Genomic DNA, 12175 nt, shown 5'->3' with positions numbered 1-12175 from the left:
TTCTGTGGAAGCTGAGCATCCACACTGTTTAAAGCACTGTGAAGCTGTGGGAATGAGGGAGAGGAAAGCTGCGTCGTTATGATAAAAACTGATTCTGAACAAAAGTTGAGTGTGTTGTAGCACATATTTAGTCAATGACATGAACGCACAACAGTATATATTTGATCTTTTTTTTACATTTTAGGGGAAGTTAAGCTTCCCTTGCAGTCTTAGAGCAATCGCCTCTGTTGAAGAAGTCTCATGGAGGAGAGACGAAATATTTCAGTAAAGAAGAACCCGTCCAGAGAGCCTACTTGTTTTTTTTTTTTTTCAAGTTTTCTCATTGGAATCAATTGAGATTCTTTCAAATCCCTCAAGATCCTTTTGCTCTTTGAAAACTTCAGCATTCTTGCTCAATCTGTGTTGCATTCTGTACTTTTGGGTCTTTTTATTTGCTTTCTCTCTTCTTACATGTACTTTTTGTCTTTATGTCTCTTTCTGCTCTTTATATTAGTCTTGCTACTATTTTTTAGCTAATTTGAACAAAATCATTCATGATTCACGCTGTATTTTTTTTTTTTTTTTTTGCAGAAAATGCTTTAATTTTTTTTTTTTTTTTTTGCAGAAAATGCTTTATTTCTTAGTTCTGCCTTTATCTTTTCATCAGGCTTTGCGCAGCCGAGACAGCCTGCAGCTGGAGTACACCGACTGTCTGCAGGAAAAGAATCGTCTGCGTAAACGCATCGCGGAGCTGCAGGTCAGCTTGGAGCAGCAGCAGAGAGAGCTGGAGCGAGAGCATGAGAGGAGCCGGGAGCAGCTGCAGCAGAGCGCGTGTCTGCACTGTGTGAGTTAACGCAGGACTTCTCTGGACAACAGCACTGCCACCCACATCTCGCCGCCAACACACACACGTCTAACACAACTGTGTGTGTGTGTGTGTGTCCCACAGTCCCACCTGTCCCTCTGCAGCGAGGACCGGTGCTTCGGACCCTGCTGCTCCCTTGACCTGGACATGAGCCCTCACTCCAGCAGCGCCTATCTGACGCTGAAGAAGGTCTGTGCTGCTTTTCACACCAGCTGCTGATACAACTCATCAACAGCAATCATTAATTAAATGCACTCGACTATAACTGTGGGGTGTCCAATCCCGGTCCTCAAAGCCTCAATCCTGCGTGTTTTACCTGTTTCTCTGCTCCAACACGCCTAATTGGAATGAATGGGTAATTAAGAGGCTTCTGTAAAACTTGCAGAGTTAATTCAGTCACTGAATCCTGTATGTTGGAGCAGAGGAAACAAGTAAAATATACAGTGACCCTCCTGGACCAGGAATGGACACCCCTACTTCAGACAAAATACAAAAAGGCAAAATAACCAACATGGTTTTGATAATTTTTGAGTGATGATTGTTTTTAATCATTACCACTCGTTGCAGAAAAGTGAAGGCAAACTAATGTGTTGTTGCTTTTATGTGTTTTTGTGTCTGTCTGTTACCAAAATATTTCATTATTCTCAATGACTTTTAATAAAACTTGCAATAATTACTGGCTGTATGTCTTCAGCTGATGAACTTTTGAAACCAACCTGATTCAACATGATCGCCGCAGCCAACTGACCTAAAAAAACAGAATTAAAATGGCTACAAGCAAATTTATTTTAGAAATTCATCTAAAGATTTGGTGTGGTAGTAGCTGAACCTGATTCCCACTAAATACTCTGAGCGCTCCACATTTTGCAGCATGTCGGTCTTTGCCTGTCTGTTAGCAAAATATCTTCTAAAACACTGGATGCATTCTATGAAACATTCAGGAAATAATCATTGGAAGTACATCTTCAGCTGATTAACCTTTTGAGTGAATTTAAAATTGTCATCACAGCTAATTGACATTAACCAACATAAAAACTAATTCAACTCAGTCAGTTTTACAGATATTGAGGTAAAACTTGATGTGGATACAGCTGGGAGCCATTCTTAACTCAGACTTTGAGCAAATGGTTATCTTTAAGGTCTGATCAAAACTGCAACTCGATCATTTCTCAACATAGACTATATAAACCTTTACTTTAACAGGTTAGTCAGTTGAGAAACAATTCTCATTTACAATGACAGCCTGGTCAAGAAGCAGCAATAACCACACAAAATGTCAGTGAACAATGATAAAATCAACATAAAGGGGGAAACTAAAAGCAAGCACAGAGATCTTGTACTATTGAATAATAGGATATAATAGGATCATTTGCATTATTGGATGCCATGCCTCCACAGATCGCAGTACTTTTGTCCGTTCAGTTGTATGATTATGATAAAATCTGATGCATAATCTGCTTATGTTGTCTGTAACAATAAAAGGCAGCATTTATGTTTCTGTCCAACAGAATCATTTATTTTCTTGCTGTCTTCATGAGTTAAAATGACAGATCTGCTCATCAGCAGAATTAGGGTCTTGTTGTTCTTTAAGAGGAATCCCTTCTCATGCAACACGAGCGTGTTTCTACGTGTGGAAGCTCTCTGATGTGCTGTGAGGTCACTTTGTGTTTTCTGTGTGACAGACGCCACCTAGAGGTCAGACCCATGAGAACTCAGGCAGTAAGTTGTCTCCACTGATGGCTTATWACTCGGCAGGAGACTGTACTGAGTCTGACTGTTCTGATTCACAGGCTCCTGTTCCACCTCAGAGGAGAACCTCCTMTCGTCTGTGAGGTTTATTATTTGTGCTAATTCTCACTCATAAATTGTGGCTCAGGATTAGTGTCTCAGTTTTTACTGATGTTCCTTCAGACAAAAGTTGATGAAAAGGAAATAAATCGCCTCTCCACGTTTGCCTTTCCTCCGTGTGCAAACTCCATCAACCGACGGTGTAACGTGGAGTGAGTTTATTAATCACAACAAAGCCCTTTTTTAATTAAAACACTCATCTGTTTGAATCGATTCATATCCTTATTGTTTTTGTCTACAAAGGTTTGACTTGGACCCCTGGGGCAGTGATGAGAACGACAATATTTTAGGTATATTTTTTTCAAATAAATGCCTTTTGATTTTTGTGTCTGTTTTCATGGAGCACAGTTTTATTGTGAATTTTCAGATGATCAGAGTGAACCTTCTCTGTGTGACTCCTGGACCTCTTTACACTCACACCTCTTCCCTCCGGACCTGGTCAAACTGCCCAGTGTTTCTACCAACCAATCCAATCCCATCATTCCCAGGTACTGCCTTGAAAAAATTAATAAATAAAAATCTCCCTGAAAGTTTTAATATACAGTTAAAATGTTAATATGAAACATACTGTTACCTGAATTCTAATTTATGAACTTTTACATGATTTCAATTTTTGATTATTTGTTTTTTTACTCAAAATTTTATGCAGTTTTATTCTGACAACTATTTTTGTCTGACACAGCTCTGGGGTCAGATTTATAAAGGATTGTGTGGAAACCATACTAAAAGTGAACGTACGGCCAAAGGCGAAAATGGCGTACAAAAAAAAGAGTCAGATTTATAAAACCGTGCGTACGCATGTTTCTGCACACCTTTCCTTCACAGCTGCTCCTCAGAGTTTGCGCACAAGTTCCCTCCTCAGGTTCTACCCTCAACACGCCCCCACTCAACCATAAACAGTCAATGCAAAGCACCTCATGAATGTTAAGATGTATTTAAATCAGTCAGCTGATCAATGTCAAAAAAAGCGATTGGCTCAGATACACTCCGTCGTGCGTCTGGAGGATGACAGGTGCTGACTGACAGCTGCTCACGTGAACAGATCGTCTGTAATTGATGCAGATTTTCCCTCATTTTGCAGGTTTACAGACGTTTAGAGCAATCAAATGATTTTTATCTAAAACTCAGCTTCAAATTAATTTTCTCTCAGAGCCTGCAGGACGATAAAAACAATAAAATTAAATAAGTCAGATAAAGTTAGAAATAAGTTCACCACTCTTCTCCCCCGTCCTCATCCTCCTGCCTGCTGTTATCTGCAGCTGATAGTCTCCTCACCCCCTCACATCTCCACAGCCCTGCGAGCGTGAGAAATACGGACTTTAAAAAGTGAACTTTTTATAACATCCACACTGGTGAGGGGCGCACCCAGCAAGTACCCAAAGCTGGTGAGGGGCGCACCCAGCAAGTACCCAAAGCTGGTGAGGGGCGCACTCAGCAAGTACCCAAAAGCGTGACTTTTGCTGTCGTTCTGTTGAAATGTCTGTAGTCGGGGAGGGGTCTGTGGGTCAGGGTCGWCTGAGGAGGAAGGAGATGGATGGAGATGTGTGAACTTTTATTTAAGATTTAAGTTTTTTTTATTTCAAAGGTCCTCATGGCTCACAGCAAAAGCATAAATATTACTGTTGAGAAAGCTGATGATAAAGTTGAATAAAAATCTTAAAAAGTCTGATTATGAAGTGAAATTAAATATCTGACAGTGATCATTACACAGTGTGGCACTAATTCCTCACTTCACCACCTGTGTCACAGCTTCCTGTCTCCAAAATGAGCGTACGCATGGGTCAGAGCTGGTGTGAGGCACCGCACATTTTCACGTCAAGTTTGGATTTTATAAATCACAACCTTGGCGTGAAAAGTGGCGTACGCAAGTTTCTGGGCTCGTTTTGTGCGTACGCKAGTTTTATAAATCAGACCCCTGGTCAGCAAACAGGTTAGATAATAGAACGTGTTCAACTTAAAGGCCAGAGAAACTGGTTGATGTAAAAGTAAAACTGAGTACTTGTAGAAACTTTTTTTTAATTTTATACCACTTTTTAATATAAATTTTTATTTATTTTTTAACCTTTATTTCAACAGGCAAAACATTAAGAACAGTTTCTTATTTACAATGTTGACCTGAGAGTACAAAAACACTTAAAACACTTAAAAATGGAAAGATGGGGAAAGGGAAACAACATAAACAGTACATAAAACATATAAAATGAACAGTGCATTCATTCTTTAAAACAGTTACATGACTCCTTAAAAAGATCCTTTAGTCTGTGTTTAAAAGCAGGAATAGAAATCAAAGTACCAAGATGCAGTTTATTTTGATCGAAGTTCCAATCATTTGCTGCAGCAAAGCGGAAAGACATGAGGCCAAAGGAAGACTTGGTTTTTGAGATTTTCAATCTAATAAGGTGGGAGGAACGAGTATTGTACCTTGAGGGGGGTTCTCGTTGTAGTAATTGATTTAAATAGGGAGGTGAAAGACCTAGCAGGGTTTTGTAAATGAACTAGAGCCAATGAGCATTACAGCGAGACTGCCGTAATGCTCAATGGCTATAAAATATTTTGTAGAAGCTGAAAATTGTAAATGAAACTAAAGTGTTGTGTTTACTAGTGATATGGTTATTCAAGACCACAAAGACAATGATTTGGAGTCTAAATGTCTATCAGTGTTATAAAAACATGTTTGCAAAGACTGTTTATTTCTAACGTTATGTGAATTGTTGGAGCAATTTAACTACCGGTATCATTGTTTGAACTCTCTCAAAGAGAAAGCCAAACTGCAAGGTTGTTCGAGCCACGTGAAACCATAAATATAATTTGTTTTAAATAAACCTTTGAGTCCTGTGCTTAACTCTGATGAAGAATATCATCAGTTTCATTTTGCAACATACTGTATTACCAAACACAGTCTTCAGGATAAATAATCATGAAATTACATGTGAAAAAATGTATTATCAAAAATGTATGTCAGAGTAAAGGTTTTTTTTAATTATGTTCACATGAACTGGTATGAAATGTTTGAGAGTTGAGTCATCCAGATGAGCTACTGAGTCTGACTGCTGCTCCAAACCCTACAGAACCCCACGTTAAATTTGTCATATTTCTTCATGTTTTTTTTTCCTGTGTCTTTCAGAAAGCCACCTTCCCTCTGCTCCCTGTCTTCAAGTCCCCCCACCTCACCAAAACATGGAAGAGCCAGTTTAGCTGATGATATCACCATCGTGGGAGGAAATCGAGTGGGGATCTTTGTCAGCCACGTGAAACCCGGCTCTCCAGCTGAACAGTGTGGACTAACTGAGGGCAGTGAGCTACTGGAGGTGAGTGTCCATCWGCTGAACAAATCCAAACTGAAGACTGTGAYAATAAACACTTCATCAAAACATCAGGCTCTGTGAACGGTTGATAAAATGTGAGTCTGTAAGGTAACGTCCAGGTTTGTCTCCGTTCTGTTCAGCTGGAGCGGGTTCTGTTTGGCGGAGGGAGTGTGATGCTGAATCAGTGCACTGCTGAGGTGGCCCACTTCTCTCTGCAGTGGTGGACRGAGCTTTCAGCACTGAAACACCAGAGCAACCAAGACGGTGAGTCTGAAAGGTTGCAACAAAATCTAAAACCAGAAGATCAAACCCACATAGCAAAAATTGTTTGGCCCAGTTTAGGCCCACACAGTACACTAACCTTTGGCCCAATTACTGCAAAGAATAATGGCCCTTTGATGGCCCAGATGTAGTTTGCTCATGCATGAGCCAGCAACACATAAACTAAACCACAACCGGGCCAGTTGTAGCTTTGACAGATTTGGACCACTCACAGAAGGGGTCCTCTCATTGTAAGGGTCAAAGGGTGAACTAATAACTAAAATGTATTTTCTGGGTCCTGTTTTCAGCATATTCCAAGCTGTGCTCAGAGCTTTCTTTGCCTTCGTTTTTTGGTGCCGACTCCTTCTATGTGCGGGTCAATCTCAACATGGAGCCTCGTGGAGACCCGCCGTCTTTGGGTGTCTCCTGTGATGACATCATACACGTCACAGACACACGGTACAATGGGAACTATCACTGGCGCTGTTCCCTGGTAGACCCGGGCACCGCCAAGCCTCTGCAGACAGGAACCATGCCCAARTACAACAGGTACACTAATTCACCCCTTCGATCTGACCGCCAGTCACTCTAATGACATTCACACTACAGCTGTGCTCAAACAACAAATTAAATGTGATATTTATGCCCATGATGAAAGCTTCTCACTGCACCTGTATGTAGCATGTATTGATGTTAAACACAAGATGAGGCAACATCAGGTTTCAGTGCAAATGACCTGAATCCCAACATTTTCAATCTCAGGGCCCAACAGCTGTTGCTTGTAAGGTTAAGAAGAATGTCGCTGGACCAAAAGGACTTTAAGAAGAAGATGGTGAGACTCTTTATTTTTTAAATTTTAGCAAATTAAAAAAAATTGTTCAACACTTACTGTTAAATTATTGTGTTTGGATTATTGTAGTTTGCAAAGAAACCATCTGGCCGCGTTCGATTGGTCAAAGCAGTGGATCCCAGCTTCCGGGGCGTTGGTTCCTCTCAAACTGTTCTTTACACTCTCGGCAAACGTAAGTTCCAGCCCCATGTACACAAGCTGCTTCTTTTTTTTATTACAAATCATTTACTTTTTATTGATTATGTTGGAATTTCCTCGTTACAGGTCACGAGGACCACTTAATCCCATACACCTTAGTGAAACCGGTGAAGCTTCAGACAAAGCGGCCGGTCATCTTCTCGCCGTCTCTTCTTTCTCGAGGTCTGATCGAGAGGCTGCTGCAACCACCAGAGTCTGGACTGAAGTTCAACACCTGCCCGCCCGGTGAGCACAACGCTAACACTCTTCAGTGAATATGTCCAGGATGCTTATCCAGCCATTCTGGATGAAAAAAGCATCACCATGTATTGCTTTCAGTACAGGGAGTTGGACCCAGCCTGGACCCCTAAACCAGGACAGGGCTTAAACCGTTCATGAACCTTCTACAGAAATCTTATGACTTTATTTCCTCTAAATAAATTAAATTCATTTGTCTTCTCAGCACTCTTCCGGGTTCATGACTCACCATTGTGGATCCAAATTGAGGACTAAACTAAAACAACCCGTTGATTTCAAAGTATTCAGCTTCCATTTGGGGGATTCAATTAAATTTGATTACATGAATCATCAGTGGGACAAAACTGAGSTTTAGTAGTTTGTCTCGAGGATTAGTACAGCRTATTGCTGAGCATAAGACAACCATTTTTTTAAATATCCGGGAGAAATTTCCCTGCTTTAACAAGTTGTGTAATTCCTGTTAAAATAACAAAAAATATGTACACAAAGAAAGCTTGCTGTCTAAAGCCCTGTTTACACAACTTAGTTTTTAAGGGAGACTGTAGCATTTCTGCTGAGTTTTGGTCGTTCACTTTCAGGACAACAGCTCTTGTTTTCTCTGACACCGAAGCTTTTTGAATGGAGTGGATATTTTTAGAAACACGGCATAGACGTGAAATTGAGCATGTGCACTATGGACGGCTGCAGACGATAGTTTTTCTGCACGTGGTCTAGTACAGTGGTTCCCAAACCTTTCAGCCTCTGACCCTTAAAATATCAGCAGCAGAGACCTGAGCCCCCAACTGTAATTGGATCATAAATATTGTTTTCATGTCAAAAAAATAAGAGCATAATAACAATATTCATTATGCTATTTTTGTCCATTTTAAGTACACTAACCTTACTCTTTTTTAACAAAAAATGCAAAAAAAAATGTTAGTTTTTATTTTCTAACAGATAATTCAGAAAGTCTTCTAAGGACCCCATCTTGATGTTTTGGGACCCCATTGTGGGTCCCGACCCCAACTTTGGGAACCACTGGTCTAGTAGATGAACAACACTAACAGTGGCAGATAGCAGGGTGCTGTTTTTTAGACATGTAGGAGCAAGTCAGCCTCATTTATCTACTGACCTTCAGAAATATGTTGGCAACATCTGCAGGGGGGCGGGTACAATCTAGTGGAAAGAGGAGGTGGAGGAGGGAGCGAAGTTAGCATTTCTTTACAGGTGCTGAGATGTAAAATGAATTTGAAGCTGAGTTTTATAAAATAAAATAAAAATCTCCATAAGGTTTTCTCTATACAGCTTTTTACATTTAAAATGGTGGAAAACCTTGGAAATTTACGGACAATCCGTAGAACTTGATACGTAGTCTTGTTGAAATAAAAAAGTCACTGCGCCTGCTAGTGGCCTGGCCTGGAAACTACAGCAAATTCCAGAGATGGTTCACAAGTAAACAGGGCCTTGAGTGGTGGATAAATGCTGGTGAGTTCAGCTGATGGTTATCTTTGTTCCTCTGACGTCTCCAGAGCCCATTCCAGCAGGGGAGAGACAAGACAGAACAGTATTTCTGTTGGATTCCTGCAGTCCAGAGCAGTCGTTGGGCATACGGCTGGAGTCCATACAGGAAGTCATCAGTCAGGTACTAAAAAAAAGAAACAGCGTGTTCTGTGGTTTGTTTTGTTTTCTTGTAAAAATACTCTTTTTCTCTGCACGACAAAAAGGCAGGCCTCAACAATGCTGTGCAATGTCACACATTCTTTCTCTTTATCTGTGTATCAGGACAGGCATTGTCTGCTGGAGCTGGGGATGGCCAGCGTTGAAGGTTTACTGAGACAAGGGATTTACCCCATCGTCATCCACATTCGCCCTAAAAACAAAAAGCACAAGAAGCTGAGGTGGGTGCAAACTTCTTTTGCTTTTGACGAAATGGTGCTTTTATAAATTCATGTTGGGTCAAAGCAGCGTGAATGTGCTTCATCAGCTTCACCCATAGAATCCGCATTCAGAATAAATAAGCAACGTTAAACCTCCAAATCTGAAAGGGTTTGGACAGTACAGAAAAGGTGTTTAACTAAAGAAATTTTAAAAATTATTTTATTAAAATTGATTTCATTTGAATAGTTACATTCCTTATTCATTTTAGGCTGCAATGCCTACATTTGAATAAATGAAACAATTTAAAAAGCCATATTTTAGCCCAAAACTTGACAGCGTCGATGTGTAATGTTAATGATTGGATCCATTAATTTATCCAATACAGTATTTCTCAAAAGAGATAAATACTGACAGTGATTCCAGTATTTTTATTCAAGAAAAAAACTAGAGTTAGTACAACTTCAAATAAAGGGGTAATCTTGGATTCACAATTTTGATTTAAACAAGTAAAACAGATTGTGAAAAGAATGAAATTTAATCAGTCTGATTTTCGATTTATTAGAAATAATTTAACTTTAGAAAGCACTGAGTTGTACTTTGATGCCATGATTTCCACTCATATCACATATTGTATAACAAGTTGGTTATCGCTTGCAAAAATATTTCAAAACTAGTTGAAATAGTTCATAGACAAGCATTAAATGTGCTGGGTAAAAACCCAGATTTTATAATCATTGCCAGATACTTCAAAAATGTGAACGACTAAGTTGAGACAACATTATAAAATATCAAGATTCTGTCTTTGTTTATAAAATAGTTCATGGCTGGGCTAAACTTTTATTACAACAGTTTATTCAAAAAATATCAGTGAGTGAACAAGGGCAGGTCTTGTTTCTCATACTTGGAATACCATTTTGAGTAACATAAGGGAACTTTCATTTCTTATTTCATTTAAAAAAACATCTTAAAAACTGTTTCTCTGAAAGCCAAAAATGTCACCACTAATTATGTACAAATATATATGGATTTTATGGTTGTTTTATGCAATTTCTATTCAGTAATGTTATTTTGTTTTCGTTTTTTATCCTTGTTTTTCTTGTGTTTTAACATCAATAAGATGGAAATTATCCACCAGGATATAATCTTGTAGATTCACACGTAAATGTTCATTGTTGCATAATGCCCCATTTTTAAAAGTAAACTTGAATTTAATCATTGTATTTCAGAGTCATTTCAATTCAAGATGGCCACCACATTTAAGTGACATTAGCCAACACAAAAATGGCGATAATGGCTAGATTGAGCTATAATTGGATATGGTAGTAGCTGAGAGTGATTCACAACTCTGAGCACAATATGTCCATATTGCATGAGATTGCACAAAACTCAATTTTTAAGTTTGAAAAAAAAAATGCRACAACTGTTTTTTCTCAGAATAAAATGAAAACCTGCAGCTTTTTTCTGGTTTGTTTTTTGTTTATTTTAAAGACACAACTACAAACAGAAATCCAAAATGTTATGTTCTAACTTTTTCTGATTTGAGTGAGGATGTTTTAATTTAGTCTTWAAAAAAAAATCAATGTTTCTGCCATCTACCTTTCGGAACAGGAAGTTTTTTCCTCGGTGTGGAGAGGACAGTGTGATGGAGGAGGTGTGCCAGGCCGAGGAGCTGCAGCTGGAGAACCTCCCCATGCTTTACTACACCCTGGAGCCCAGCACCTGGAGCTGCACAGAGGAGCTGCTGAAAGCCTTGTGTGATGCCATCCACAGCCAGCAGGGGGCAGTAGCTTGGGTTGAACTCGATAGGTTGCAATAAAAATACTAATAAGCGCACAATTTTTTTTTTCATTTAAACCTTCAAATTTATTTGAATGGTGTGTGAGAGTTGCCCAAACCGTAGCAGGATCTTTGCAGAGAATTTTAAAGAAGGTCACATGAGGACGTTGTGCATGCATTTCAGCAACAATTTAATTCTTTGTATTACAAATGTTTTATTTAAAGCTATTCCTGACACAGATCTGAGCCACATAAAGCAGGTACAGATGCATTTGTAGGAACATTACTTTTCTCTTCAGGTAACTTAATAGTGTTAAAGTTTTATTCTGTTGAGTTTGTCAAATACTTGTGTTCTGTACATGTCAATACTTTACTCATATTTATCGAAATACTGTGACTTTTATTTTATGTATGTTTTTTAGTAGCATCAGGTAAGCAGTCATGGTTGCATTTCAGTTTACACAACAGTTCGACAGGTTTGAGCTTTTTTTTATGCCTTGCATACAATTGTAGCCAGTTTTTAATACAAAAATAACTGACCTGACTTCAGCTTTAATGATGTAAATTTTAACATAGCTAATATTTTGCATGGACTGTGCCTTCCACGTATGTGTTATTAAAAGAAACAAAAAAATGTTATTTCTGTTCAAGATAAGTCAGGACAATTTCTCCAAAACGTGTAATTCAACTGTCAAAAAGAGCTTTTAGTAAAGAAATAATAATAAACATATTGTAATTGTTTTGTTGTTTATTGTACATTGTTAATAACAAAATATGGCATACATCTAGTTATGCTTTCCTTTGCTTTGCTGTGATGTCAGCTGCTGAAAAAAAGTCAAGTTTATTATTTAATAAAATGTTGGATGTAATCTTGATTAAATCATTTAGATTTATGAATAAATAATAAATTCATAGTAAGGTAGTTAATTACATAAAGAGCATAATTTGGTCTCATAATCAGGAAAACCAAATAATATATTGCTTCAACACACGAAAGTC

General features: G+C 38.7%; 1 protein-coding gene across 1 annotated transcript; it reads left to right on the top strand.

The window, feature by feature from the left end:
- Window positions 1-646: 646 nt before the first annotated feature.
- Window positions 647-11916, top strand: LOC106533451 (caspase recruitment domain-containing protein 11; the record flags this gene model as incomplete). Its single annotated transcript, XM_014029744.1, is given in 16 exon segments — window positions 647-823; window positions 929-1033; window positions 2527-2563; window positions 2635-2672; window positions 2756-2844; window positions 2936-2982; window positions 3060-3180; window positions 5817-6000; window positions 6138-6261; window positions 6567-6807; window positions 7021-7090; window positions 7178-7280; window positions 7373-7531; window positions 9052-9164; window positions 9305-9420; window positions 11009-11916. Coding segments are annotated over 16 exon segments (1932 nt in total), but the record flags the coding sequence as incomplete, so codon positions are not given.
- Between the last annotated feature and the right edge of the window lie 259 nt (window positions 11917-12175).

Source organism: Austrofundulus limnaeus, unplaced genomic scaffold (genome assembly GCF_001266775.1).
Source record: "Austrofundulus limnaeus strain Quisiro unplaced genomic scaffold, Austrofundulus_limnaeus-1.0 Scaffold948, whole genome shotgun sequence".
NCBI classification, from domain to species: Eukaryota; Metazoa; Chordata; class Actinopteri; order Cyprinodontiformes; family Rivulidae; genus Austrofundulus; species Austrofundulus limnaeus.
Note: the sequence above shows the minus strand (reverse complement) of the source record. Positions and strands in the feature narration are given on the sequence as shown.